Source organism: Hyla sarda, chromosome 2 (assembly GCF_029499605.1).
Source record: "Hyla sarda isolate aHylSar1 chromosome 2, aHylSar1.hap1, whole genome shotgun sequence".
Taxonomy (NCBI): domain Eukaryota; kingdom Metazoa; phylum Chordata; class Amphibia; order Anura; family Hylidae; genus Hyla; species Hyla sarda.
In genome coordinates, this window is record NC_079190.1 from 57,294,915 (window position 1) to 57,320,606 (window position 25,692).

The 25,692-nt window shown below is 43.9% G+C and overlaps 1 protein-coding gene and 1 long non-coding RNA gene across 3 annotated transcripts in view; one reads left to right on the forward strand and one right to left on the reverse strand.

The window, feature by feature from the left end:
• LOC130358522 (uncharacterized) overlaps positions 1 to 25,692 on the reverse strand; it is a 256,402-nt gene that overhangs the window by 146,987 nt on the left and 83,723 nt on the right. For both annotated transcript variants that reach the window (XR_008889551.1, XR_008889550.1), the window contains exon 2: positions 9,637 to 9,757. This is a non-coding gene — a long non-coding RNA (uncharacterized LOC130358522). The remainder of the gene's footprint in view (positions 1 to 9,636; positions 9,758 to 25,692) is intronic.
• On the forward strand, positions 95 to 11,995 carry MEDAG (mesenteric estrogen dependent adipogenesis). The gene is made up of 5 exons (XM_056561867.1): positions 95 to 494; positions 4,834 to 4,946; positions 9,041 to 9,153; positions 9,632 to 9,923; positions 11,112 to 11,995. Exons 1-5 carry the CDS (start codon positions 205 to 207, stop codon positions 11,186 to 11,188), a joined length of 885 nt encoding a protein of 294 aa, XP_056417842.1. The 5' UTR covers positions 95 to 204; the 3' UTR covers positions 11,189 to 11,995.

Consider the following 25,692-nt stretch of genomic DNA (forward strand, 5'->3'; position numbering starts at 1 on the left):
AGAACACCTGTAGTGAGGGGGTGAGCACATACTGTAAGGCAGGCGTGGAGGGAGCACTGCATGATCCTCCTAGAAGGAAGGGCTTGCTGTCCCACCCTGACTCTGAGCTCAAAGGAAGCAGTCAGAGCTGGAGAGAACAGTCACTAGAGAAGATCGTGGAGCTAGTTGTGGAGCTTTACCTCTAAACTTTTCGGAGACCTCACGATGGCTACAGAAGATCCAGTCAACAAGGCCAATTTGGGCCGTATCAATAGCAACCGCTCCATGATGAGTTTCTCTTCGGTGGGCTCAGATATCCTGTCCTCAGCCACCACGGCGAACTGTGAGATAGCTCTGCTACCCCTGAAACTGCTCATAGAGCTGCAGCCTACCTACCTGACCCTGGAGGATGGCGTGTTGACCTCTAATAACCAGTCTGGGGGCTTCAACCTGTTTAGTGACGACACCACCCTCATTGATGGCTGTCAGTGCCGGATCGTCAATTATATCCAGAGGTAAGTTCGCTAAACTCGAGACTCATTGTTGCAGTCATGCATCTATTTCAGTGGTCCCAAACTGTGGCCCTCCAGATGTTGCAAGACTTCAAATCCCAGCATGCTTGGACAGCCAACAGCTAGTCAACTGTACCCTCTACCTACTTATTACTAAAGACCGATCTATTAGATGGCAAAAAAAATAAAAATAAAAGACCTCAAAGATCGTTCTTTACCCGTCAGGTGAGCATCTGTCTGATCTGTACAGGGTGTATTTGTACTGAGCACTGACAGTTCCAGCCTATGAGGCAGTCATATAGTCAGTGGTCTCAAACTGTGGCCCTCCAGATGTTGCAAAACTTCAACTCCCAGCATGCACTTAGCACCTACAGTTCCACCCTATGAGGAAGCCAAATAGTCAGTGGTCTCAAACTGTGGCTCTCCAGATGTTGCAAAACTTCAACTCCCAGCATGCCCGGACAGCCAACGGCTGTCCGAGCATGCTGGGAGTTGAAGTTTTGCAACATCTGGAGGGCCACAGTTTGAGACCACTAATCTACTTATTGCAAACACGGTATCAGTCTTTGGCATAAAATGTAAATATACCAGATATGACTGTACATTTATACATTTTATAGAAAAAAGATATTTTGATCTAAATGTTTTTTTTTTTCTATGGTGGTGGCAGTAATAATTCCTATATATATATACTGTAGCAGTGGTCTCCGAATTGTGACCCTCCAGATGTTGCAAAACTACAACTTCCAGAATGCTGGGAGTTGAAGTTTTGCAACATCTGGAGGGCCACAGTTTGGAGACCGCTGCTATAAAGGATCCCATAGTTAGAACCGGTTCAACTGTGGATCCCAAACAATCTTTTTATCACTAAAGAAAATAAGATCTTCTGCCTACAATGTGAGTAGGGTCGGTAAAAATCCATGCACAACCCAATTTACATATATGGCGGGGTCATTTATTAATATGTGTGACTTTTGGGGGTTATGTATTAATATGTGCACATGTGCAACAAGCGCAGCTGGTTGGCATTTATCATGGTGCCTGCGTCTTTTGAAAAATGTCACATAATGTATATGCATCACTTTCGGATGGCCGGTGGAGTGCACTTGTTAGTCAGCCCGGCGCGGCTGTGTGCATCTGGTCCTGCCTAGAGTGGTCATTGTGCAAAACTCTACGCAAAGGAAACCATTCCTAAATCTTACCCATAAAATGTCAGCCGGATTCGCAGGCTCAGAAAGCCATATACGCTGGTGAAAACCGCATTGTTGGGGAGATTTATCAAAACCTATGCAAAGGAAAAGTTGCCCATAGCAACCAATCAGATCGCTTCTTTCATTTTTAACAAGGCCTATGCAAAATGAAAGAAGCGATCTGATTGGTTGCTATGGGCAACTGGGCAACTTTTCCTTTGCACAGGTTTTGATAAATCTTCCCCTGTAAACCCCAAATTAGCTTATATCACAGCAAAAAAAGGTGCCAATTTTTATAGCAATTTTTTAAACTGAATTAACAAAAAGCAAGAAATGAAATGTGTCAGGCATGGTGTCCATCTACTATAGATGAGCAGATGTCAGGTAAGATGAGCCACTTCCAGAGGTGTCTGGCATCAGACAGCTCTTGCAATCAAAAACATATGCATGCTCAGCTAAACTGAGCATGCATATATGTATTTAAGGAAACCTGGTAATTGGTTCTGAAGCCCCAAAATGTCATCCAAAAATAGAAAAAAAGTGAGGATAAAAGTAAAATAGGTAGATAACATATAGATAGAGCAAGTTTTTACATATAAAAGTAAGAAAGATCTGCTGGGAGCTGTAAATCACGGTCTATGTAGAGGACAGGAGCTTCTTCAGGGTCCTGTACAGTACACAGTGTCCTAAAAAAGTAAAATGGAGACACCCATATCTGGTGTCCAAAGGAGCAGCTAACCCTGGCACAGGTAAAGAGTACAGAACATGTAGTACCACCCTGTACTGTAGGGGGCGCTACCAGACAGCCTGCCAGTGCATGCACTTCAGTAATACAGGGGTTTTACCAGGGAAATGCCCATTCTGATTGGTCAGATCTTCCGGCCATTGACATGTTTTACAGATTTGAACTGTCTGTAGCATTGTATGTTGAGTCTGGTTTGAAGTTACAATGTTCCAGAAAAGACCATTGTATGTTACGTGAAACATGAAATATTGTAACCTGAGGCCATTGTAAATTGAGGGACCACTGTATGTATGTATGTATGTGAGTGTGTTTATATACATTTATATATATGTATAGGAATCAGGATAAAAAGCTATTGGTGGAGGAAGTTTTTGCCCAACAGCTATCTTATGTGTGTCGCCAGCTTAAGATGTCAGATGTTAGAAGATAAAATTCTGGTGAATTTCTAAGTTTTCAAAACTCATTTGACAACAAATTTTTAAAAGTTAAGAAACAGGTAAATACATTTTATATATATATATATATATATATATATATATATATATATATATATATATATTTATTTTGATTTTTTCCCCCTTAATTTTTACTTTGACACATTTTATATATTCTGAGGGCTGAACACCTTTCAGAATATTGCATTGCTATTAATAAGCAGACACATTATACTTTGACTTCACTCTTCCATTTATGATGTGGAGCTGTGGGAAAATGACTTCTTCAGAAATCACTGGCACTACCAGGCCTGATGTCATCCATCCTCCTGCCGTCAGGGCACAGCCCATATAACAGTGTGCCATTTGTCAGCCATCCCATAAAACTGTTTGACTACATTACAGATCTCCAGGTTTCTGTGGTAGTTTATATGAGGAAAAAAAATAACAATTTTAAAAATAAATGAACATTTATAAATCTTATATTTCATCTAGTGTATGTGATAACAAGGTGGCGTCTCCGTTGGAGACAGTGTTGGAATGTCCCGGTTTCGGAAAACTCACACGCTCGCTTCTAATGTTACATCCATTATGTATTGGCAAGTCAGGCACTGCAGACATCATATTTGGCTATAATCTGACAAATGAAATCACATTAAGACAGGAGTGGACAAAGTACTCCAAAGGGATCCAGAATGGTCTTTAAAGAGGTATAAAGGATGTGACCTCAGTAGAAATGACTCATAATATTAGAAAGATGCCAACAAGAATTTGTAAAATTCTCCAAGTCTCTAACTCCATGAGAATTTATTTTTAAATCAAACAAACTGTTACTAATGATTGCCATAAACTTTATGCGAGAATTCTATATTACTATGTGGCACATCATCTTGGTTCCCTGGCTGCAATATGTATAACCCTTCACTAAGTGCCAGCAGTGCTTATTCTTATACTGTAATTCTAGCTGCTGGGTGGTTCTTGGACAAATAACCCCCATTTTGCACTTTATTAGTAACACATTTTATTATATTTGCACTTTACAGTGTGTTCCATTTGCATTGCATATGTGTAATTTGTATACTGCTGCCACCAAGTTGCCTTTTTGTCCCTGGTCAGAGCAAGTGATATATGCAACGGTAAGATACCCTCACTGGGATGGAATACCCTAGAAGGTGGCAGGTCCTTGCCCAGCTTTCATTGTTCAGTGTAAAGTGTACTGGTAGTGTGATACAGTAGAGAGGGGAGAGAACCAGACCTTGCCAATAGCCCACCGGAGACTACAGTTTGGCTAGGGGCACCAGTCCTAAACCAAGGTCTTCTACATTACCTTCTCAGAGTGCCAAAGGGTCACAACTTCAAGCTTCCTCCCCAAAGAGTGCCAATGGCCAAGAAGGCCATATCATCTGGTAGCCAGCAAGGAGAAACTGTACATGTGCCTTGCTGCATTCCAGGATCTGTTGGGCTTCAGCCCAGGCCTGATCATCAGAGTAGCTCAGGTGGCTACAAAGATTTATCTGCACCTAGGAGCAGGGTACTGCAGAGAGAAACAGCAAGTCGATAAGGAGAGCAGCTCAGATGGCTACAAAGATTTGTCTGCACCTAGGAGCTGGGTACTGCAGAGGGAAATGGCAAGTCGGTAAGGAGAATCCTCCAAGAGCCAGTAGTTGTGCATTACATACCCCCCTTTCGAGAAGAGAGACACAGGACTGTGAGTACTCAGACTATGCAAAAGGAGTTCAGAGACCCCTACATCAAAAGCCTAAAGTCAGAGTGTTCCCCTGTCCACATATTCTTGCCCAATTGTAAACAGGTCTAGATTACAGGAAAATGATGAACAGAGAAAAAAAATGGAAAAGTGCATTTGATCCAGAATGACCCTGTAGTCTCTAATGTTTAGTAAAATAATAAGTAACATACTTTTGGGCAGTAACTTACTGTTCTATTTATTTGATCTTTTTCCTTTATTGTTTCAGGAAAGTCACCCTACGAAGTCATGTGGATTATAAGGATTACAGAGAAACAATATTAGCAAAGCCCATGCTACTTATAACAAATGCAAGAAAAGTCAACAGCGGCGCTACCTCAGGTACGATGACAAGTCTCTGCCGCAGCGCACATCTAATCTCTGGGTCTCATTTCTTTGGCAAAGTTCTCTTTTCACAAAATTTCAGGTTACTCAGGGCTCGAAAACAATGCTAGTGCCTTCTGAGAATGACCTATGAGTGTATAAGCTAAAACAAACTTGTTATTTTAGAGTCATTAGAGAAGTACACACAGTACAGTACGACCAGACCCAAGCACCAGTAACAATACGAAATGTACCTTTCTTAAGAAACTTAATGGAACAGAAATAAACAAGTCATGCTGTACTCCAGGCTCTCAGAGCGTGCAGCAGCTTTTAACAAAAAGAAGGAATATTTAACACGACACATTAACAAAGAGTCTAGTCTTCTCCTACTAGTGTGAGGGAGCAAGAAGGACAGAATCATTTTTTTTAAAGAAAGTTTGGAAATGTACCCCTATGTTTTCAGATCTGTTCTTGTTTTGATGCAAAACGTCCACAAGGAAAACAGCTTTATATACAGTATTTTAGTACATTATCTTTTGGTCTCACAAATAGGGGACATTTAGTGTCATAACCTGAGAAAGCTCTTTTCCTTCTGAAAGAAAGCTACTTATAAGAAGCCTACACCAATTTGGCAGTCTCTTCAAACTTATAAGAAGCCATACACCAATTTGGCAGTCTCCTTAACTTGATACAATCCCTCATACCAAGGGTTCGTCTGTCTCATGAAGACAAATAAAAGATGGTGCGCTGATCATCGAAGGTCTGTCTTTTCCTGTTATCATTGAGGAAAGGTATCTGGCTTGTATATGGCGCCAATGGCTGACCATGTAACATGAGGACAAGCTGGTTCCACCTCTTTGACTCCCATATGGACCTAATATGTTTTCATAAGAAAACCCTTGTAAGTTGTTTGGGCGTCCACTGCCTCTGACCCAAGACTGCTTACATTCATATTCATATATTTATACACAGAGATGCAAGCTAACTCGGCACCAGAGAGGTATAGGCATCAATGGACCACACGTCCGGATATAACTTGGCAGTGCTCATGTAAGAAAAACAACATCTGGAAATCACTGTATGAAGACAAAGTAACGTAGCTGTTACGCCGAGCGCTCCGGGTCCCCGTTCCTCCCCGGAGCGCTCGCCTCATCCTCGTTGCTGCAGCGCCCCGGTCAGATCTCCTGACCGGGTGCGCTGCGGTACCGCCTCCAGCCGGGATGCGATTCGCGATGCGGGTGGCGCCCGCTCGCGATGCGCACCCCGGCTCCCGTACCTGACTCGCTCTCCGTTGGTCCTGTCCCGGCACGCGCGGCCCCGCTCCCTAGGGCGCGCGCGCGCCGGGTCTCTGCGATTTAAAGGGCCAGTGCACCAATGATGGTGCCTGGTCCAATCTTCCAATTACCTTGATTAGTTTCCACCTGTGCACTCCCTACTTATACCTCACTTCCCATGCACTCCCTTGCCGGATCTTGTTGCCCTTGTGCCTAGTGAAAGCGTTCCCTTGTTTGTTCCTAGCCCGTGTTCCAGACCTCCTGCCGTTGCCCCTGACTACGATCCTTACTGCCTGCCCCGACCTTCTGCTACGTCCGACCTTGCCTTTGTCTACTCCCTTGTACCGCGCCTATCTTCAGCAGTCAGAGAGGTTGAGCCGTTGCTAGTGGATACGACCTGGTCACTACCGCCGCAGCAAGACCATCCCGCTTTGCGGCGGGCTCTGGTGAAAACCTGTAGTGACTTAGAACCGGTCCACTAGCACGGTCCTCGCCAATCCCTCTCTGGCACAGAGGATCCACCTCCTACCAGCCGGGATCGTGACAGTAGATCCGGCCATGGATTCCGCTGAAGTTCCTCTGCCAGTTGTCGCCGACCTCCCCACACTGGTCGCCCAGCAAGCCCGACAGATCGCCCAACGAAATCACCAGCTGGCATACTTGACCTCCGTGACACTGCAACTTCAGTCACAGATACAGCAGCTTCAGTCACAATTTCAGTCACAGCTACAGCTGCAACAACCATCTCCTCCGCCGGCTCCTGCAACTCCTCCGCAGCAACCGGCCGCTCCTAACCCCTGCTTGTCCCTGCCGGACAAATTTGATGGGGACTCTAAACTCTGCTGTGGTCTCCTTTCTGGAAAGGCCTTGTCTGGGACCACACCACTCTGGGACCGCAATGATCCTGCCACAGCCACAGTCAAGTCCTTCTTCGCTGAGGTCCGTGGTGTCTTCGAGGAGCCTGCCCGAGCTTCTTCTGCCGAGACTGCCCTGCTGAACCTGGCCCAGGGTGTTTCTTCCGTTGGCGAGTACGCCATTCAGTTCCGTGCTCTTGCTTCCGAGTTGTCCTGGAATAGTGAGGCTCTCTGCGCGACCTTTAAAAAAGGCCTATCCAGCAACATTAAAGATGTTCTGGCCGCACGAGAAACTCCTGCTAACCTACATGAACTCATTCATCTTGCCACTCGCATTGACATGCGTTTTTCCGGATGGCGCCTGGAGCTCCGCCTGGATATGGACTTTGTTCGCACGAGGCGTTTTTTCTCCCCGGCTCCTCTCTCCTCTGGTCCTCTGCAATCCGTTCCTGTGCCTCCCGCCGTGGAGGCTATGCAAGTTGACCGGTCTCGCTTGACACCTCAAGAGAGGACACGACGCCGCATGGAGAATCTTTGCCTGTACTATGCCGGTACCGAACACTTCCTGAAGGATTGTCCTATCCGTCCTCCCCGCCTGGAAAGACGTACGCTGACTCCGCACAAAGGTGACACAGTTCTTGATGTCAACTCTGCTTCTCCACGCCTTACGGTGCCTGTGCGGATATCTGCCTCTACCTTCTCCTTCTCTACTATGGCCTTCTTGGATTCCGGATCTGCAGGAAATTTTTTTTTGGCCTCTCTTATCAACAGGTTCAACGTCCCTGTGACCAGTCTCGCCAGACCCCTCTACATCAATTGTGTTAACAATGAAAGATTGGACTGTGCCGTGCGTTACCGCACGGAACCCCTCCTAATGTGCATCGGACCTCATCACGGAAAAATTGAGTTTTTGATCCTCAGGTTCTTTGGCCCCAAGAAGAGGGGGAGACCCAAGGGGGGGGGTACTGTTACGCCGAGCGCTCCGGGTCCCCGTTCCTCCCCGGAGCGCTCGCCTCATCCTCGTTGCTGCAGCGCCCCGGTCAGATCTCCTGACCGGGTGCGCTGCGGTACCGCCTCCAGCCGGGATGCGATTCGCGATGCGGGTGGCGCCCGCTCGCGATGCGCACCCCGGCTCCCGTACCTGACTCGCTCTCCGTCGGTCCTGTCCCGGCACGCGCGGCCCCGCTCCCTAGGGCGCGCGCGCGCCGGGTCTCTGCGATTTAAAGGGCCAGTGCACCAATGATGGTGCCTGGTCCAATCTTCCAATTACCTTGATTAGTTTCCACCTGTGCACTCCCTACTTATACCTCACTTCCCATGCACTCCCTTGCCGGATCTTGTTGCCCTTGTGCCTAGTGAAAGCGTTCCCTTGTTTGTTCCTAGCCCGTGTTCCAGACCTCCTGCCGTTGCCCCTGACTACGATCCTTGCTGCCTGCCCCGACCTTCTGCTACGTCCGACCTTGCCTTTGTCTACTCCCTTGTACCGCGCCTATCTTCAGCAGTCAGAGAGGTTGAGCCGTTGCTAGTGGATACGACCTGGTCACTACCACCGCAGCAAGACCATCCCGCTTTGCGGCGGGCTCTGGTGAAAACCTGTAGTGACTTAGAACCGGTCCACTAGCACGGTCCTCGCCAATCCCTCTCTGGCACAGAGGATCCACCTCCTACCAGCCGGGATCGTGACAGTAGCACTCACCCTCCGAACGAAGGATGAGTGCTATGTTACTTTGTCTTCATACAGTGATATTCATATATTTAGACCCTAGAATTTAAGACCATCAGGAGATTTTGGAGGGATGCTTTGGCCATTTCACAGGTTTTCCAAACCACAAGCCAACATAAAGGATTTTTATAATGTTTATCTACATCACAATGCATTGTTTTTTTTTATGGTTGTCTATTTTAAAACAAAGCATAAAGTTAAATTTATTTTTAGCTTGCAGCATGTATTGCAAGAATTACCTAAAATACTATTTTTTTCCAGCTAAAACATTTGCCATTGTTGTAAACACAAGACATCCACAGATCAGAAGCAAGGTGGAGGACGGTATGAATAGTGTTATATCCTCCGTTATGGGAGAAAACTATCAATTACAGGTGAGAGACTTTGTATGTTTTGTTTGTATCCATATTCTTGGTAGTGACTATGTGGCAAGTGTTAGGCTAAGTTTACACTGACGTTACACTCCGAACTGACGTTACACTCCGAACTGACCCAGAACGGCTCGAAGAACAACTGACATCACTGGGTCCCGACAGATCCCATTGAATTGAATGGAGTCTGTCAAGGATTCGGTATTTTAGCAGACTTGAGCGGAGAATAAAAAAATTGGGCATGCACTATTTTTTTCTCTGCTCAACCCGTTGGCTCAAATCGGCATGCTTGTATTTTTGCAACATCTGGAGAGGCCACAGTTTGGAGACCACTGCACTAAAGCAACTGTATAGCAACAAAGCAAGGCTATAGTTCATATTTTGTTCTGATAACTGTTATCTGGTCTTCTACTGTGTCTTTTGACAGATTTTTTGACTAGGCATAAAATTTGCAATACTGATGTTTCTTTTTTTCCCCTAGTTTACCTTTAGCAATGCTGTGCGAGAATACCTTCAGAGACAAAGTTTTGAATTGACCGAAGACAACCTGAGTTTTTCCTTCACTTTCAAGCTCGATGTCCTTGTGGATTTCTTCTACCTGTTTGGTCTGAGCAAGAAAAATTGTGATTTGCACGGGAAGATCCTGAACTTGTACTGTACAAACAATAGCAGGAAAGAAAGAGTTAAAATGTTCCTCTCAAAGATGACCTCACCGTTGATGCGACTGGGCAGCAGCTTGGACCACGATCGGAGACCGAGTGTGTTCTCTCTGGGTAAGAGGACTTACTTAGCAGAAATTTGTAAAAAAAAAAAAAAAGCTGAGATTTGGGGAGATGTTTGTTGGGATCCCCATAATGTAGAGCCGCTTTAGCTATCCTTGTGCTTGTCCCTGTCCTTGTGCCAGTCTGGTTAAAAAAATATTTTTTCCTTGCCTTAAAAAACATAGTAGCCCTACAACTTACAAAAAGTCAATTTTTATTCTATGGACCTGAAATAATTACAGGTCAGAAGTATATGGAGAAAGTGCAGTAGGGCATCTCTTAGAGACATTTTTGATTGGTCAGGGTCTGATAGTTAGAAGGAGCTGCTCAGCAGAGTGCCTCTCCCCATCTCGCTGCAGGAGATTCTATAGTAAGTTTATAGAGCCTGATAGATGGGAAGGGCAAACAAGCCCTAGGGAAGAGGGGGGACGGGGGGTGAAGCACTCATCCAAGCACTTCCCCCAGCTTATTTGCTTATTTTTACAATCGGTGAGGTTCTGAACAAATCAGTGAGGTCCTGAACACACAGACCACGATTATCATTTTTGACACGTCTTTGTGACAAATAAAAAATGTTTCGTTAAATCATAGTAACTCTGTAAACTTACAGAGCCTGAAAAGCAGCATTCTGCAGATCCCATGTAGTTCTAGATCAATGTTGAAATCAGAGCTGCCCTTAAAGGGGTACTCCACTCCTAGACATCTTATCCCCTATCCAAAAGATAGTCTATCACGCCCCCTCCCATAGACTTGCATTGAGGGGGCGGGCGTGACGTCACATGGGGGAGGAGTCATGACGTCACGATCTTCCATTCCCGTGGTCGGGACCCAGACCCTCCAGCACTTCCTGAGCAGAAACAGGTGGGTGCTGCATGCTATATTGCGGGGGTCCCCAGTGGCGGGACCCCCGCGATCAGACATCTAATCCCCTATGCTTTGGAGAGGGGATAAGATGTCTAGGGGTGGAGTACCCCTTTAACAATTGACAGACAATTTGGGAGGCAGCATAGAAAATACTACAGTCTATATAACAGTCCTCTCATAAGCCATGTTTAAGTTTAAATAGGAAATACCACATGCGTAGAAGGTGGCCACCACTACAGGAGGTCATTACCTAGGGCGATCTAGACTGCACCTATATGAATGTATGTACAATGTATTTTAAACATTTAACTTTTACTTTTTTTCATTCTTTTGTAGATATGATCACGGAAGATCCTTTTCCACAAGAAGATGGCATCAGTGATAGTGCACCAGTTCTGCCACTAAACTCTTGAAGATTAGACAGAGGAAAGCAAATACAGGATAAATATAAACGTGAATGCACAAATAGAGGACATTACAGTTAATATTGTGCTTTGGAATTATCATCATTGGACAGGAAACAATAAATTGCTATGGATTTTCTCTAGTGAAGAGGAATCTAAATATGTTTAAGACAAACGAGTCTTTATATGTGTGAAACCATTTGTAAAAACCATGGGCAGATTATTTTACCTAATGGGATTTAGGACTATGATCAGTTATTGAAGCATTTTATTCACCCTGATATAACTATACGACCATAACATTATGGTACATTTTTCCCAGCACTCGGCTATGTATAGGCAAACCTGGCAGCAGGTGTTTAAAGTGAATCTTTCAGATGTTTTTTGGAGTCATGGAGGCAGGGTTGAGTTGCTCAAGTGCCACAAACTGGCACGCCTCATCACTTGCTTTAAGCCCCACCTTAATTGATGTTAAGAGCCCTGTATGTCAGTCAAGGAGGGACTCGGAAGTGAGGGTGAATTAGTTGATTTGCCAGGCTGTGGCACTTGAGCAGCTTGGCCCTGCCTTCTTGACAGTTGGCTGACAAATATAAAGATGATTTTAGCAACCCTCGCCAGGCTATAAAAACAAATTGTACCTCTACTGGAGCTAACAGCTATCCTATGGTATCGGCAGCTCCTAAGATCAAAGAGAGCTGGCATATTACCTTTAACTTCCTTGCAGCACCATTTTAGGGGAAAAGAAGCATTACAGAATAAACATTGTATATAATAGACTGTCAGTGTAATATATATACACCGAAAATAGAGGCTAGAAAAAATGGTCATAAAAGTATTAGTCTTTATTACAAAAAATGCTTAAAACAATTAGACAGATTAAAACAACAACATTAGTGAGAAGACGGTTACACACACTGAAGAAAGAGATATGAGGATATCGCAAAAGGCGCCTGATAACAGTTATCAACCTACATAATAATAGGTGGAAGAATAGAACAGGATCACAAGTAAGTAATATGTCCAATGGAATGAAGACGGCGCAACAGCAACTAATACAATGATAGTTATGCAGTGCAAGGGTGAAGGCTGGAAGGAGATAAGGTCACAGATAACATTATAAAGACCGGCCATACAATATACCCCACATACGTGAACGCCCCTTGACAAAGCCTTAGCGAAAACACGTTTGGGGTGAGGTGAGGTATTGTATGTGGGGTATATGGTGTGGGGTATATGGGATAACATATTGTTATCTGTGACCTTATCTCCTTCCAGCCTTCACCCCTGCACTGTATAACTATCATTGTATTAGTTGCTGTTGCGCCGTCTTCATTCCATTGGACATATTACTTACTTGTGATCCTGTTCTATTCTTCCACCTATTATTATGTAGGTTGATAACTGTTATCAGGCGCCTTATTCGAAATCCTCATCTCTCTTTCTTCTGTGTGTGTAACCGTCTTCTCACTAATGTTGTTGTTTTAATCTGTCTAATTGTTTTAAGCATTTTTTGTAATAAAGATTAATACTTTTATGACCATTTTTTCTGGCCTCTATTTTCGGTGTATATGTATTAGCGGCCTATGGTCTATTACGGAGATAGTGCCCTGAATCCTCCAGAGTGGCAGATGTTGTATGTAAGGACCCCCCTTCCCTCTATCACATTCACCTGCCTTATCAGAAAATATGAATTGTAATTTCAGTCCAAACAGCACAAATGTAAATATGTACATTTTTTCAAAGTAAATATACCCTGACAATATATTGCGTGTGTGCGCTTTACTGACTTTACTGATTTGCTTCTTTTTGGCAGCATGATGCATAGTATAGCTTTATCTGTTATGACACTATTATTCATTATTTATTGTTAAGATCTTTTCGCCGTATATCACGTGCTATATATTATCAAAAATACTCAATATTTTCTCCAAAATCGTCTGATTTGACATATTGTTATAAAATCAAACCTTTCAATAATATCCTCATTTAATACAGAATCTTTGTGTCCTTTGAATGCATTCCTGGCTACAAACTTGCTATGTGTACTTAAATATATTTTTCCTTTCCAAACTTTGTTGCACTGGGGCACAGTAAGTGGGGCAGCTGTGATATATATCTCCTCCAAATACTGGTCCCTTTTTGGTGTGTTTCAGACTGGGGTCCCCACCTCATTCTACTGTTTCTGGATCCTCTGTGCCAGAGAGGCGATGACGCGGGCCGTACTGGGGAATCGGTTCTCAGCAGTTACTGGTGTTCACCAGAGCCCGCCGCAAAGCAGGATGGACTTGCTGCGGCAGTAACTACCAGGTCGTGTTCCCCAGTAGCGACTCAACCTCTCTGGCAGCTGAGACTGGCACGGTACACGCCGTGAGCGCTCCGGGTAGGCAGCGGGACCCGGAGCGCTCGGCGTGACACAGCCATGTATAATTCTCTGAATGAGCAGAAATATGTTTTCTAGGATGGAACAGGTTGACTCTGGGCCTGCACTAGGATTGTGGGTCATTTTTAATTATTTCTTTTGGGAACTACTTTTTACTGACCAAGTATCTTTAGTCTTAAAAAAAAAATGTTTTATGTCATTTGTATCATTTTATTTAGATCAATTGCTTTTATATTTTATCTTATCTTGGTTTAATGCACTTTATGACAGAATATGCACAAACATAGGGCAATTTATCACTGGGATTTATTTAGAAGAGGGATTGTGTTTTTTTTCCACTTTAAATACAATGTTTTATGATTTTCATTAAATGAAGATAAACCTCACTAAAAATTCTTTGTGTGCTGTAATTCTTATTTAAGACAACACCTTAAACTCGTCCTGTATGACAGGCGCCGGTCCATTCAGCTATGGCATTGCAGCTACGGAGCTTTCACCTCCTGGTGGCAGGAGATTTAAACAGGCAGCTCACTAGCTGAGTTGCCTGTAATTTTGGATATCTCCTTTTACTGGCCTTCTTTGCCAGTGCTTTCCTGTGATGTTACCTAAACTGACCTCTGCCTGTGACCTGACCTTGCCTTTTGCCTGCAGATTTTGTACCATGCTACTCTTAAACTTTGACTTTTGCTTCTGGTTTGGTTTGTGTGCTGTGCTGCCCTGATGGTTATTTTTACTTTCCAAGACCATTGCCCAGTTTGGGGTTGCTATTAAGGACCCATGGTCAAGAAGTTTGGAAAGTTTGTGGTGAGCTCAGATCTGCACTGTGGCCTACCCCAGATGTGATAGTGGCTTGGACATTATCCTACTAAAAAAAGGCCACTGCCATTAAAAATACAGTTGCTATATAGAAGTGTACTTAGTCTGTAGTACATGTCATTTTTCCAAATGCCATGATCAAAAGTTTCCCAACAGCACATTGCCCAGAGCAGACCAGGTCACCTTTTTCCATTGCTCCATGGTCCAGTTACGATGCTCACGTGCCCATTTGGTGGTAGTCAGGGGTCAGCATGGGCATTCTGACTTGTCTGCAGCCATACACTGACACCTTTCTGTCATAGTCAGCTTTAAGTTTTTCAGCACTTGTGCTACAGTAGCTCTTCTGTGTTATCAGACCAGATCTTCTAGTCCTTGCCTCCTATTTATATCAATGAGTTTAAATGTCCATTAAATCTGAGCCTGTAGACATGCCCGCTTAGTAAAGCATATATTTATCTGAGAAGGACCAGCAATAAATGCATTCATAAATATATTGAACCAGTTTAATAAACAGTTTCAGAACCTAAGTCGACAATCTGTACAAACAATTTGCTTGTTGTAATATACAGTGGTAGATTTTAGAGGAATTTCTGCTCCAGGGGACATTGCATATTTTGTTTACTTTTGCGTCTGTGACAAACGTTTTACTTATAGGGGTATTCCGCCCCTAGACATTTTATCCCCTATCCAAAGGACTGTCTGTAGCATTGTATGTTGAGTCTGGTTTCAAGTTACGATGGTCCAGAAAAGACCATTGTATGTTGAAACTATTGTATGTTGAGGCCATTGTAAGTTGAGGGATCACTGTACTTGTTTATGCAAACTCAATTGTTTCTTTGTTTAGCTTAGTGTACACAAGGCAAAATGGTAAGTATATCATTTACACATTATTCCTTTAACCCCTTAAGGACCAAGCGTTTTTCAGTCTTTGCACTTTCGTTTTTTCCTCCTTACTTTTTAAAAATCATAACCCTTTCAATTTTGCACCTTAAAAACCATGTGATGGCTTTTTTTTTTTTTGCAACACCAATTCTACTTTGGAATGACATCAGTCATTTTACCCAGAAAATCTACCGCAAAACGGGAAAAAAAATCATTGTACAACAAAATTGAAGAAAAAAACGCCATTTAGTAAATTTTGGGGGCTTCCGTTTCTATGCATCTGAAGTTTTCATCTGTACCATTTTTGTTTTGATCTGACTTATTGATCGCTTTTTATTCATTTTTTTATGGTATAAAAAGTGACCAAAATACTATTTTGGACTTTGGAATTTTTGGGCGCTTGCGCCATTGGCTGTGGGTTTTAATTAACAATATATTTTTATAGTTCAGACATTTATGCACGCAGCGATACCATATATGTTTATTTTTATTATGTTTATATATTTTTTATATGGAATTTGGGAAAAGGGGGTGATTTAAACTTTTAATAAGGAAGAGGTTAATGTGTGTGTTTTTAAACTTTTTTTTTTTTACACTTTCAGTCCCCTTACAGGACTTTTAGGAGGAATCTGTATTCCTCATACAGATCAATGTGGTTCCATAAAGCCACATTGATCTGTGTGCTCTGTGCTCGATTGATAAAGCCTGGTCCTGCCAGGCATTACAATTCTCAGCTCAGGAGCTGGCATGGAAGGAGAGGTAAGCCCTCAGACTACCTCAGAAGTGGATCGCTCCCCCGTGATCGTGCTGTGGGGGGGGGTAGATTCACCCCACTGGACCACCAGGGATGGGATAAAGGCACCTTAAGACACTGCTGTCAGCTTTGACAGCGGCGATCTAAAGGGTTGATAGCCGGCTGCAGCGATCGCCACATGTCGGCTATTAACGCCGACCCCCAGCTACAGGAATCAGCTGGGGGCCGGTCGGTATGACGCAGGCTCGAGTCATGAGCCCGCGCCATACCCTGTTAACGGCACGTGGATGAGTATAAATGTCCATGGTCATTAACAGGTAAAACACATCTGTACCATATGCTAAATGTCTAGGGTTGTCTTATCTATGTTAAAGGGTAGCTCCCACCATCACTTTTTTTCTTTTTTCTGTCCCTGCCTATTACCCATCTATCCCTAACCCCACCCTGCCTTTAATTTTTTTTTTTACATATTAAAAATGCCTTTTGTCTGCCTGGCAGTGTGCTCACTACCAGGCAGACTTCCCCAGCAGGCAACACGTCACTGATGCCTGCTGAGGCCGACACTTCCGCCCGTAGTTCACCTATACAGGGTGCCTCCAGCTGTTTCCCCACTGCAACTCCGAGCTTGCCCTGACATCTATTGGCTGTCAGGGTATGCTGGGAGTTGTAGTGGGTAAACAACTGGAGGCACCCTGTATAGGTGAACACCGGATCTGTAATGGCCGCACATACCGCTCCCAGCAGCGCAGCCCGCAACCCCCCTGGCCCCGTCGCGCCGCTCAACCCACTCTCCCTCCCCCTTAGTTCACCCAGAGTACCCCCTCCCCGCCGCGCAGCCCGCAACCTATTGCTGGGCGGTATGACCTAATATGTATATCACGGTATTACCGTGATACCATGGGGGAAACAGTGTATAAGTGCAGCGGCTGACAATTAACCCCTTCCCCGCCATGGGGACCATGCACACGGCCCCCATAGCGGGGAAGGGGCTAACTGTCAGCCGCAGCGCTATCATGATTTCCCCCATGGGCGCACTGACAGCTATTCACTTACATTTTCGCCGCTGCACAGCTTATAATCCCGGTCCCCAGCTGCGGCCACTGCAGAGCTTTCTCCCCCTGCAAGTGCAGAATGTGCAGACGCAGCGCTTCTGATCTTCGTTCCCACTCCGTTCTCTGATCCCCGAGCAGGGACGGGAATGTGAGAATCAGCAGAGCCTTCTCCCCCTGCAAGCGCTGAATGTACGGGCGCTGCAGAGCTTCTGATTCCAAACCCCGCTCGGGGATCAGAGAACAGAGCGGGGATGAAGATCAGATGCCCTGTGCCTGCCAGTCACATTTAGCGCTTGCAGGGGAAGGAGGCCCTGCAGAGCCCGCACCTGGGGACTGGTATGATAAACAAACAGCCTGCAGGAAGGGGAGAGGGGGGCTGAACAGGGAGCAGGCTCGGGGCTGAGGGAAACATCAGAGCCAGGGAATGAAGTTTCTGCGCTTTCCCCTGGCTCTGATCACTGAGAGCCAGCGGCAGCTGCAGGGGGAGCGGGGATGTGCACCGCACGTGAGCTGAGCGGCTCCCACTCCTGCACATCCTGCGACCGGTATACCGTCCAGCCCTACCGGAACCCCCCCCGGCCCGCCGCTCCGCTCAACCCACTCCCCCTCCCCACCCCCCCTTAGTTGACCTATTCAGCGTCCCTCTAGCTATTTCCCCACTACAACTCCCAGCTTGCCCTGACATCTATTGGCTGTCAGGGCATGCTGGGAGTTGTAGTGGGGAAACTGGAGTCATACTGTATAGGTGAACACACAACCCCCCCCCCCGCTCAGGCACAGCAGTGACTGAATTTCGACTCATTGCCAGGCTTAAATGAGTCGAAATTCTGTAGTGACGTCACTGCAGAATGCATTCGGCCACTAGGAGGGCGACCCCTAGTGGCCGAATTTAAAAGTGATTTTAAACTGGTTTAAAATCACTTTTTTTAATTAAAGTATATTAGAGATATGTTGTAGTACTTAAGTACTACAACATATCAATTTTTTTATTTCATGACAGTGCCCATTTAAATCCTGTGGACAGGATTGAAATACTGCATTTTGTATTTCTGTTTTAACGTTTTCACTTTATGATGTTTAATTTTGCTGTATATAAATAGTGTAGAAGAATATGCTATTGTATACAGGTTTCTTTGGTTACATTCACACCACATTTCAGCCCTCCCCTCAGGAAGCTTTCAAAAAAGGAAACAGAGTTTAATTGTGACTCCATTTTATACATTTGCTTTATGTGCAGGACTCAGAAATCCAGAGTTTCACACAGAAGGGGTGCAACTGACCAAAATTCATGCAACTGACCAAATGGAGTCACAATTAAAGGGGTTATCCAGGAAAAAAAACTATTTTTATATATCATCTGGCTCCAGAAAGTTAAACAGATTTGTAAATTACTTCTATTAAAGAAAATCTTAATCCTTTCAGTACTAATGAGCTGCTGAAGTTGAGTTATTCTTTTCTGTCTAAGTGCTCTCTGATGACACCTGTCTCAGAAACTGTCCAGAGTAGAAGCAAATCCCAATAGCAAACCTCTCCTACTCTGTGCAGTTCCCAAAACAAGCAGAGATGTCAACAGAAAGCACTGTTGCCAGACAGAAAAGAGCAACTCAACTTCAGTAGTTGATTATTATTTGAAGGATTAAGATTTTTTACCGTAATAGAAGTAATTTACAAATCTGTTTGACTTTCTGGAGCCAGTTGATATATAAAAAATAGTTTTCTCCTGGAATACCCCTTTAACCTCTTAAGGACCCAGGGCGTATGGATACGCCCTCACACCCTGGGCCTTAAGGACCCAGGGCGTATCCATATGCTCTGGCGTTTTCTGGTCCCTGCCGTGCGCCGGGCAGAGATCGGAACCAGATGCCTGCTGAAATGCTTCAGCAGGCATCCAGGGCAAACGCTGAGGGGGGCCATGTAGGCCCCCCATGTCGGCGATCGCCGCAAATCGCAAGGGAAATCGCCCTTGCGATCTGCGGCGATACCAGGCGGATCGGGTCTCTGGGACCAGACCGCCCGGTAATTTTGCATGATCCCGGTTGTCACGGACAGCGAGGACCATGCTAACGTATAGGAGCGAGGTGGCAAGCCTGCCACCTCCTCCTATCCCCTGCGATTCTTCGGTTAGCTAACCGACCAATCTCAGGGGGGGGGGGGCGGTTACTTCCTCCCGCCCTGCCCGGCCCCTTGAAGTCCGGAGAGGACGGGAGGAAGACCGGAGGACGCGGCGGGGGACGGGGGAGTGCTGGGGCCCGGCCCCGGTACTTACCTTGTCCCTGAAGACCCGGGTCCCGGCGATGAAGACGGCGGCGACAGGTGAGTGGATCTTCAGCCGCGGTCGGGCCCTTTACAGCAATGCACGTCGCCGTAAAGCGACATGCATTGCTGTAATGGGACCATGTATACTACAACTCCCAGCATGCTCAGACTGCCCTTGGCACCTGGGCATGCTGGGAGTTGCAGTTTTGCAACATCTGGAGGTCCACAGTTTGGAGACCACTGTGCCCTTCCAGATGTTGCAAAACTACACATTCTCAGCATGCCCTTACTGTCCAGGCATGCTGGGAGTTGTAGTTCTGTAACATCTGGCCCTTCAGATGTTGCAGAACTACAACTCCCAGCATGCCTGGACTGTTTTTGCATACTGGGAGTTGTAGTTTTGCAACATCTGGAAGGGCACAGATTAGGAACCACTGTATTAGTGGTCTGCAAACTGTAGTCCTCCAGGTGTTGCAAAATACAACTCCAAGCATGCTGGGAGTTGTAGTTCGGCAACATCTGGCTCTAAAGATGTTGCCGAACTACTACTTCCAGCATGCCTGAGAATGTTTGGGAGTAGTGGTTTTGCAACAACTGGAGGCACACTGGTTGGGAAACATTGTCTGTTTCCTAACTCAGTGTTTCCCAACCTGTGTGCCTCCAGCTGTTGCAAAACTATAACTACCAGCATGCACTGATGCATGCTGGGAGTTGTAGTTTTGAATGTACAGGGTACATTAACATGGGCAGGGCTTACAGTGAGTATCAGGCTGCAAGTTTGTGATGCAGCAAATTTTGCGCGGCATCTCAAACTCGCAGCGGGAAACTCGTGTAATCCCCCGCCCGTGTGACTGTACCCTAAAAACACTACACTACACTACACTAACACAAAATAAAATAAAAAGTAAAAAACACTACATATACACATACCCCTACACAGCCCCCCTCCCCTCCCCAATACAAATGAAAAATGTCTGGTACGCCACTGTTTCCAAAATGGAGCCTCCAGCTGTTGAAAAACAACAACTCCCAGTATTGCTGGACAGCCGTTGACTGTCCAAGCATGCTGGGAGTTTTGCAACAGCTGGAGGCACCCTGTTTGGGAATCACTGGCGTAGAATAACCCTATGTCCACCCCTATGCAAATCCCTAATTCAGACCTCAAATGCACATGGCGCTCTCACTTTGGAGCCCTGTTGCATTTCAAGGCAACAGTTTAGGGCCACATATGGGGTATCGCCGTACTCGGGAGAAATTGGCTAACAAATTTTGGGGGGCTTTTTCTCCTTTCACCCCTTATGAAAAGGTGAAGTTAGGGTCTACACCAGCATGTTAGTGTAAAAAAATAAATTTTTTACACTAACATGCTGGTGTTGCCCTATACTTTTCATTTTGACAAGAGGTAAAAGGGAATAAAGCCCCCCAAAATTTGTAATGCAATTTCTCCTGACTACGGAGATACCCCATATGTGGGCGCAAAGTGCTCTGGGGGCGCACAACAAGGCCCAGAAGGGAGAGTGCGCCATGTACATTTGAGGTGATTTGCACAGGGGTGGCTGATTGTTACAGCGGTTTTGACAAACGCAAAAAAAACAAAACCCTACATGTGACCCCATTTTGGAAACTACATCCCTCACGGAATGTTATGAGGGGTGCAGTGAGCATTTACACCCCACTGGTGTCTGACAGATCTTTGGAACAGTGGGCTGTACAAATTAAAAATTTCGTACAGCCCACTTTTCCAAAGATCTGACAGACACCAGTGGGGGAAAATGCTCACTGTACCCCTTGTTATGTTCCTCAAGGGGTCTAGTTTCTAAAATGGTATGCCATGTGGGGGTTATTTTGCTGTCCTGGCACCATAGGGGCTTCCTAAATGCGACATGCCCCCCGAGCAAAATTTGCTCTCAAAAAGCTAAATATGACTCCTTCTCTTCTGAGCATTGTAGTTCGCCCGTAGTACACTTCAGGTGAACTTATGGGGTACCTCCATACTCAGAAGAGATGGGGTTTCAAATTTTGGGGGGTATTATTTGCTATTAACCCTTGCAAAAATGTGAAATTTGGGGGGAAACACACATTTTAGTGATTTTTTTTTTTTTTTTACGTATGCAAAAGTCGTGAAACCCCTGTGGGGTATTAAGGCTCACTTTATTCCTTGTTACGTTCCTCAAGGGGTCTAGTTTCCAAAATGGTATGGCATGTGGTTTTTTTTTGCTCTCCTGGCACCATAGAGGCTTCCTAAATGCGACACGCCCCCGAGCAAAATTTTCTCTCAAAAAGCCAAATATGACTCCTTCTCTTCTGAGCATTGTAGTTCGCCCGTAGTGCACTTCTGGTCAACTTATGGGGTACCTCAATACTCAGAAGAGATGGGGTTACAAATTTTGGGGGGTATTTTCTGCTATTAACCCTTGCAAAATGTGAAATTTGGGGGGAAACACACATTTTAGTGAAATTTTATTTTATTTTTTTACATATGCAAAAGTCATGAAACACATGTGGGGTATTAAGGCTCACTTAATTCCTTGTTACGTTCCTCAAGGGGTCTTGTTTCCAAAATGGTATGGCATGTGTTTTTTTTTTTTTTTTGCTGTTCTGGCACCATAGGGGCTTCCTAAATGCAACATGCCCCCCAAAAACCATTTCAGAAAAACTTACTCTCCAAAATCCCCTTGTTGCTCCTTCACTTCTGAGACCTCTACTGCGCCCGCGGAACTTTTTACATAGACATATGAGGTATGTCCTTACTCGAGAGAAATTGGGCTACAAATATAAGTATAAATTTTCTCCTTTTACCCCTTGTAAAAATTCAAAAATTGGGTCTACAAGAACATGCGAGTGTAAAAAATGAAGATTGTGAATTTTCTCCTTCACTTTGCTGCTATTCCTGTGAAACACCTAAAGGGTTAAAAGGCTGACCAAAAATCATTTTGAATACTTTGGGGGGTGCAGTTTTTATAATGGGGTAATTTCTGGGGTATTTCTAAGATGAAGACCCTTCAAATCCACTTCAAACCTGAACTGGTCCCTGAAAAATAGTGAGTTTGGAAATTTTGTGAAAAATTGGAAAATTGCTGCTGAACTTTGAAACCTTCTGGTGTCTTCCAAAAGCAAAAACTTGTCAATTTTATGATGCAAACATAAAGTAGACATGTTGTTTATGTGAATAAAAAAAATATATTTTGAATATCCATTTTCCTTACAAGCAGAGAGCTTCAAAGTTAGAAAAATGCAAAATGTTCAAATTTTTCATAAAATTTTGGGATTTTTCACCAAGAAAGGAAGCAAGTTACCAAAAATTTTTTACCACTATGTTAAAGTAGAATATGTCACGAAAAAACAATCTTGGAATCAGAATGATAACTAAAAGCATTCCAGAGTTATTAATGTTTAAAGTGACAGTGGTCAGATGTTCAAAAAATGGCCGGGTCCTAAGGTGTAAAATGGCCGGGTCCTTAAGAGGTTAAACTATGTTTCCCCACTCAAGTCAATGGGTACATCAGGCTCTACATCTTCCTGTTTCGACAGCTTTCCTATATGATGCTGACATAGAGCCTGACAGAAAGGCACAAATGTGATGTAAATGCACCCTTAGGCCATGTTCACACCGCGGAAATTCTGTGCTTAATTCCACCAGAAAATTCAACATGAATTTATGCACATTGGCCCTTATTTACTAAGCTAAAACCCCCTAGACATGTCTCAGACAGTGTGCGACAGTGTGCACCAGGAAAATCCGACTAACTCGGCATTGCATTGTGAAAAGCTGAAAAGGCGGCATGGTCTGTCTCAAAGGGGGCTTGGCCAACCTATTTACTGTTGAATAAGAAAATCGTGTGAATAAATGGCTGGAAATTTCCACCTAGAAATAGCTGGTCAGAAAATTTTCCCGACTTGTAAATCTGTATCCTCATAGTAAATAGAGAGGAATCCTACAAGTTTCAAACAACATTTCACACTATTAAAAACCCAACACTCTTAGCAAATGAGGGCCATTATGTTCAGTAGGATTCCGCTGTCCCATTCGGTCTCATTCATTCAAAAATATTAGTCCAGACTTATAATTTTGTGGAATTTCAAGCGGAATCCCATTGAACTCAATGGGGCTTGAATTTCGGCAGAATTCTGTGTTTAGAGAACACAGAATTCCCCAATTCCATTCTGCAAGCTTTGCTGAGTGTAATTTGCACGGACTCGTGTAAATTCTGCTGTGTGAATATAGCCTTATAAAGTAAGGCAATGGAAAACGTATTCTACCGTATGGGATACAGCAGAATCAGTTTTTACCATCCGTGTATACGTTTCCTCTCCTCTCCAAGAGTATAAATACATAGGTTAGAAGTACACACAGACAGAGGGTGAACCCAGCCAGTGAACTGTTAGGCTATGTTCACATATGTCCGGCATCCGGCCTAGATCTAGACGCAACTGATGACAAGTTATCATCAGTTGTATGGCGTCCAGCATCCATTGTTTTGCAGCAAGCTTTGTTCCCCTGTCCCGTGCCCTTCAGCGTGTCCAACCTTCAGCATCAAAACTGAGACACTGGATGATTGTGAACTGTCCAATTCGAATGAATGGGATCAGTTCTAGCATCAGTTTCCCTCCGGTGCACACCAGAGGGAAACCATGCCAGACAACTGATATATGTGAACACAGCCTAACACTCGATCGTAGCTGGTCTCAAATGACAGTCTCAAATGACTGTTTTAAATGACAGTAACCCTTTAAGAGTGTATATGGAGTTCAGAGAGAAAAAGTGAAATCCAATCTTCTACTATTACTGTTGCTTTTCCGCACTTTACTCCTCACCCGCTAAGCTGACCTATATCATCATGCTGCAAGAATTCCTACTACTGCACCCACTGTCTGGAACTTATTCCAATATTTAAAAAAAATAACCCAAATATGTAACCTCTGAAAACTACTGGAGAATATTTACATGGTTGTAGATCTTACATAACTAATAGTGTGTATACTGCAGCAGTTGTACTGACATAAATTTATATGTGTTATATATGTGGTGTCCCGGTACCGTATTACATACGTTACCTTGTGGTGAGGTCCCCAAAGTCAGAGTCCGTAGGAACAGTGGGGGTCCTCTTCCTTAGTTAACCCCGTTACTCACATATAGCCACAGCTATACAGGCTGGATCACACAGGCTGTAAAGTGTGCAGCTCACAGGTCATACTGTGCTGCAGTACAAATGTATTGCAGCATAGTATAACCTGTAAAAAGTGTAAAAAATAAAATAAAAAGTTCATCAATAAAAGTATGAAGTGTAAAAAAAAAATTAAAAAATGCCCTTTTCCCAATAAAAGCCCTGTATTATCCCCAAAAAAGATCAAAAACACAAATCATATACATAATTGGTATTGCCACGTCTGTAATGACGTGTACTATAAAACTATAATGTAAATTATCCTGCATGGGGAAGAATTTTGCTCAGAAAAGGAAAAAGAACATAGAAAGCTATATAAAATGGGTATCGCCATAATCATACTGGCCCACAGAATAAATACAACATCACTTTTACCGCACAGTGTACACAACAACAAAAAAGCTGAAATTTTCCAGTTTTTCCCAATATTTAGAAGTTTTTCACAAAAAAATGCTGCATGTGTCAACAAAAATGCACCACTTATATAAAGTACAATATGTCACGAAAAAACTATCTCAGAATCGCTCTGCTCAGAAAAAGCGTTCTGAAGTTATTACCATTTAAAGACACATGTCAAATAAAAAATAAAAAAGAGCCTGGTCATTGAGATAAAAAATGGATCTGTCCTTAAGGGGTTAAAAAAGTATTTCAAAGTCATTTTGTGCTATTAATAAAAATAAATGTAAAGACCTTTTTCCGTTTTTTGTTTTTTTTTACATTTCCCCTGACAAAAAATAAACAGATAAAAATGACATAAAAATGAGGCCTGATTTTCACATGAAAAGACAGCACATAAATTATAAGAGAAAAGAATGTTATTTTGAGATAAAACTGCATTTTTATGGATTAGACATATTGCATATTCTTACACACAAGGTTCAATGGTCAAACGTTAGTCATAGGATAGGTGCGGCTGAATACGAGTGACATACCATCAGACAGATAAGAAGTGCTTCAACAGGTTTACTCTCAAGCTACATTAATCCTCTTATTTATTGTTGAAAAAAATGTGCCTAGGAATGTAGGCTAGAATACGAAAGACACCCTCAGGTATCTACCATGTACTTTTTTTTTTTGCAAGGGATTAACTCTTTAATGACGCAGCCAAATAGTTGCATTATTTTCTCACAGGTTTTTTCCTGGTGTTTTTTTTTTGTGGAAAACTGACACAGCACATTTTGAGCCACAGCCAGAAGAGGATCCAGTAG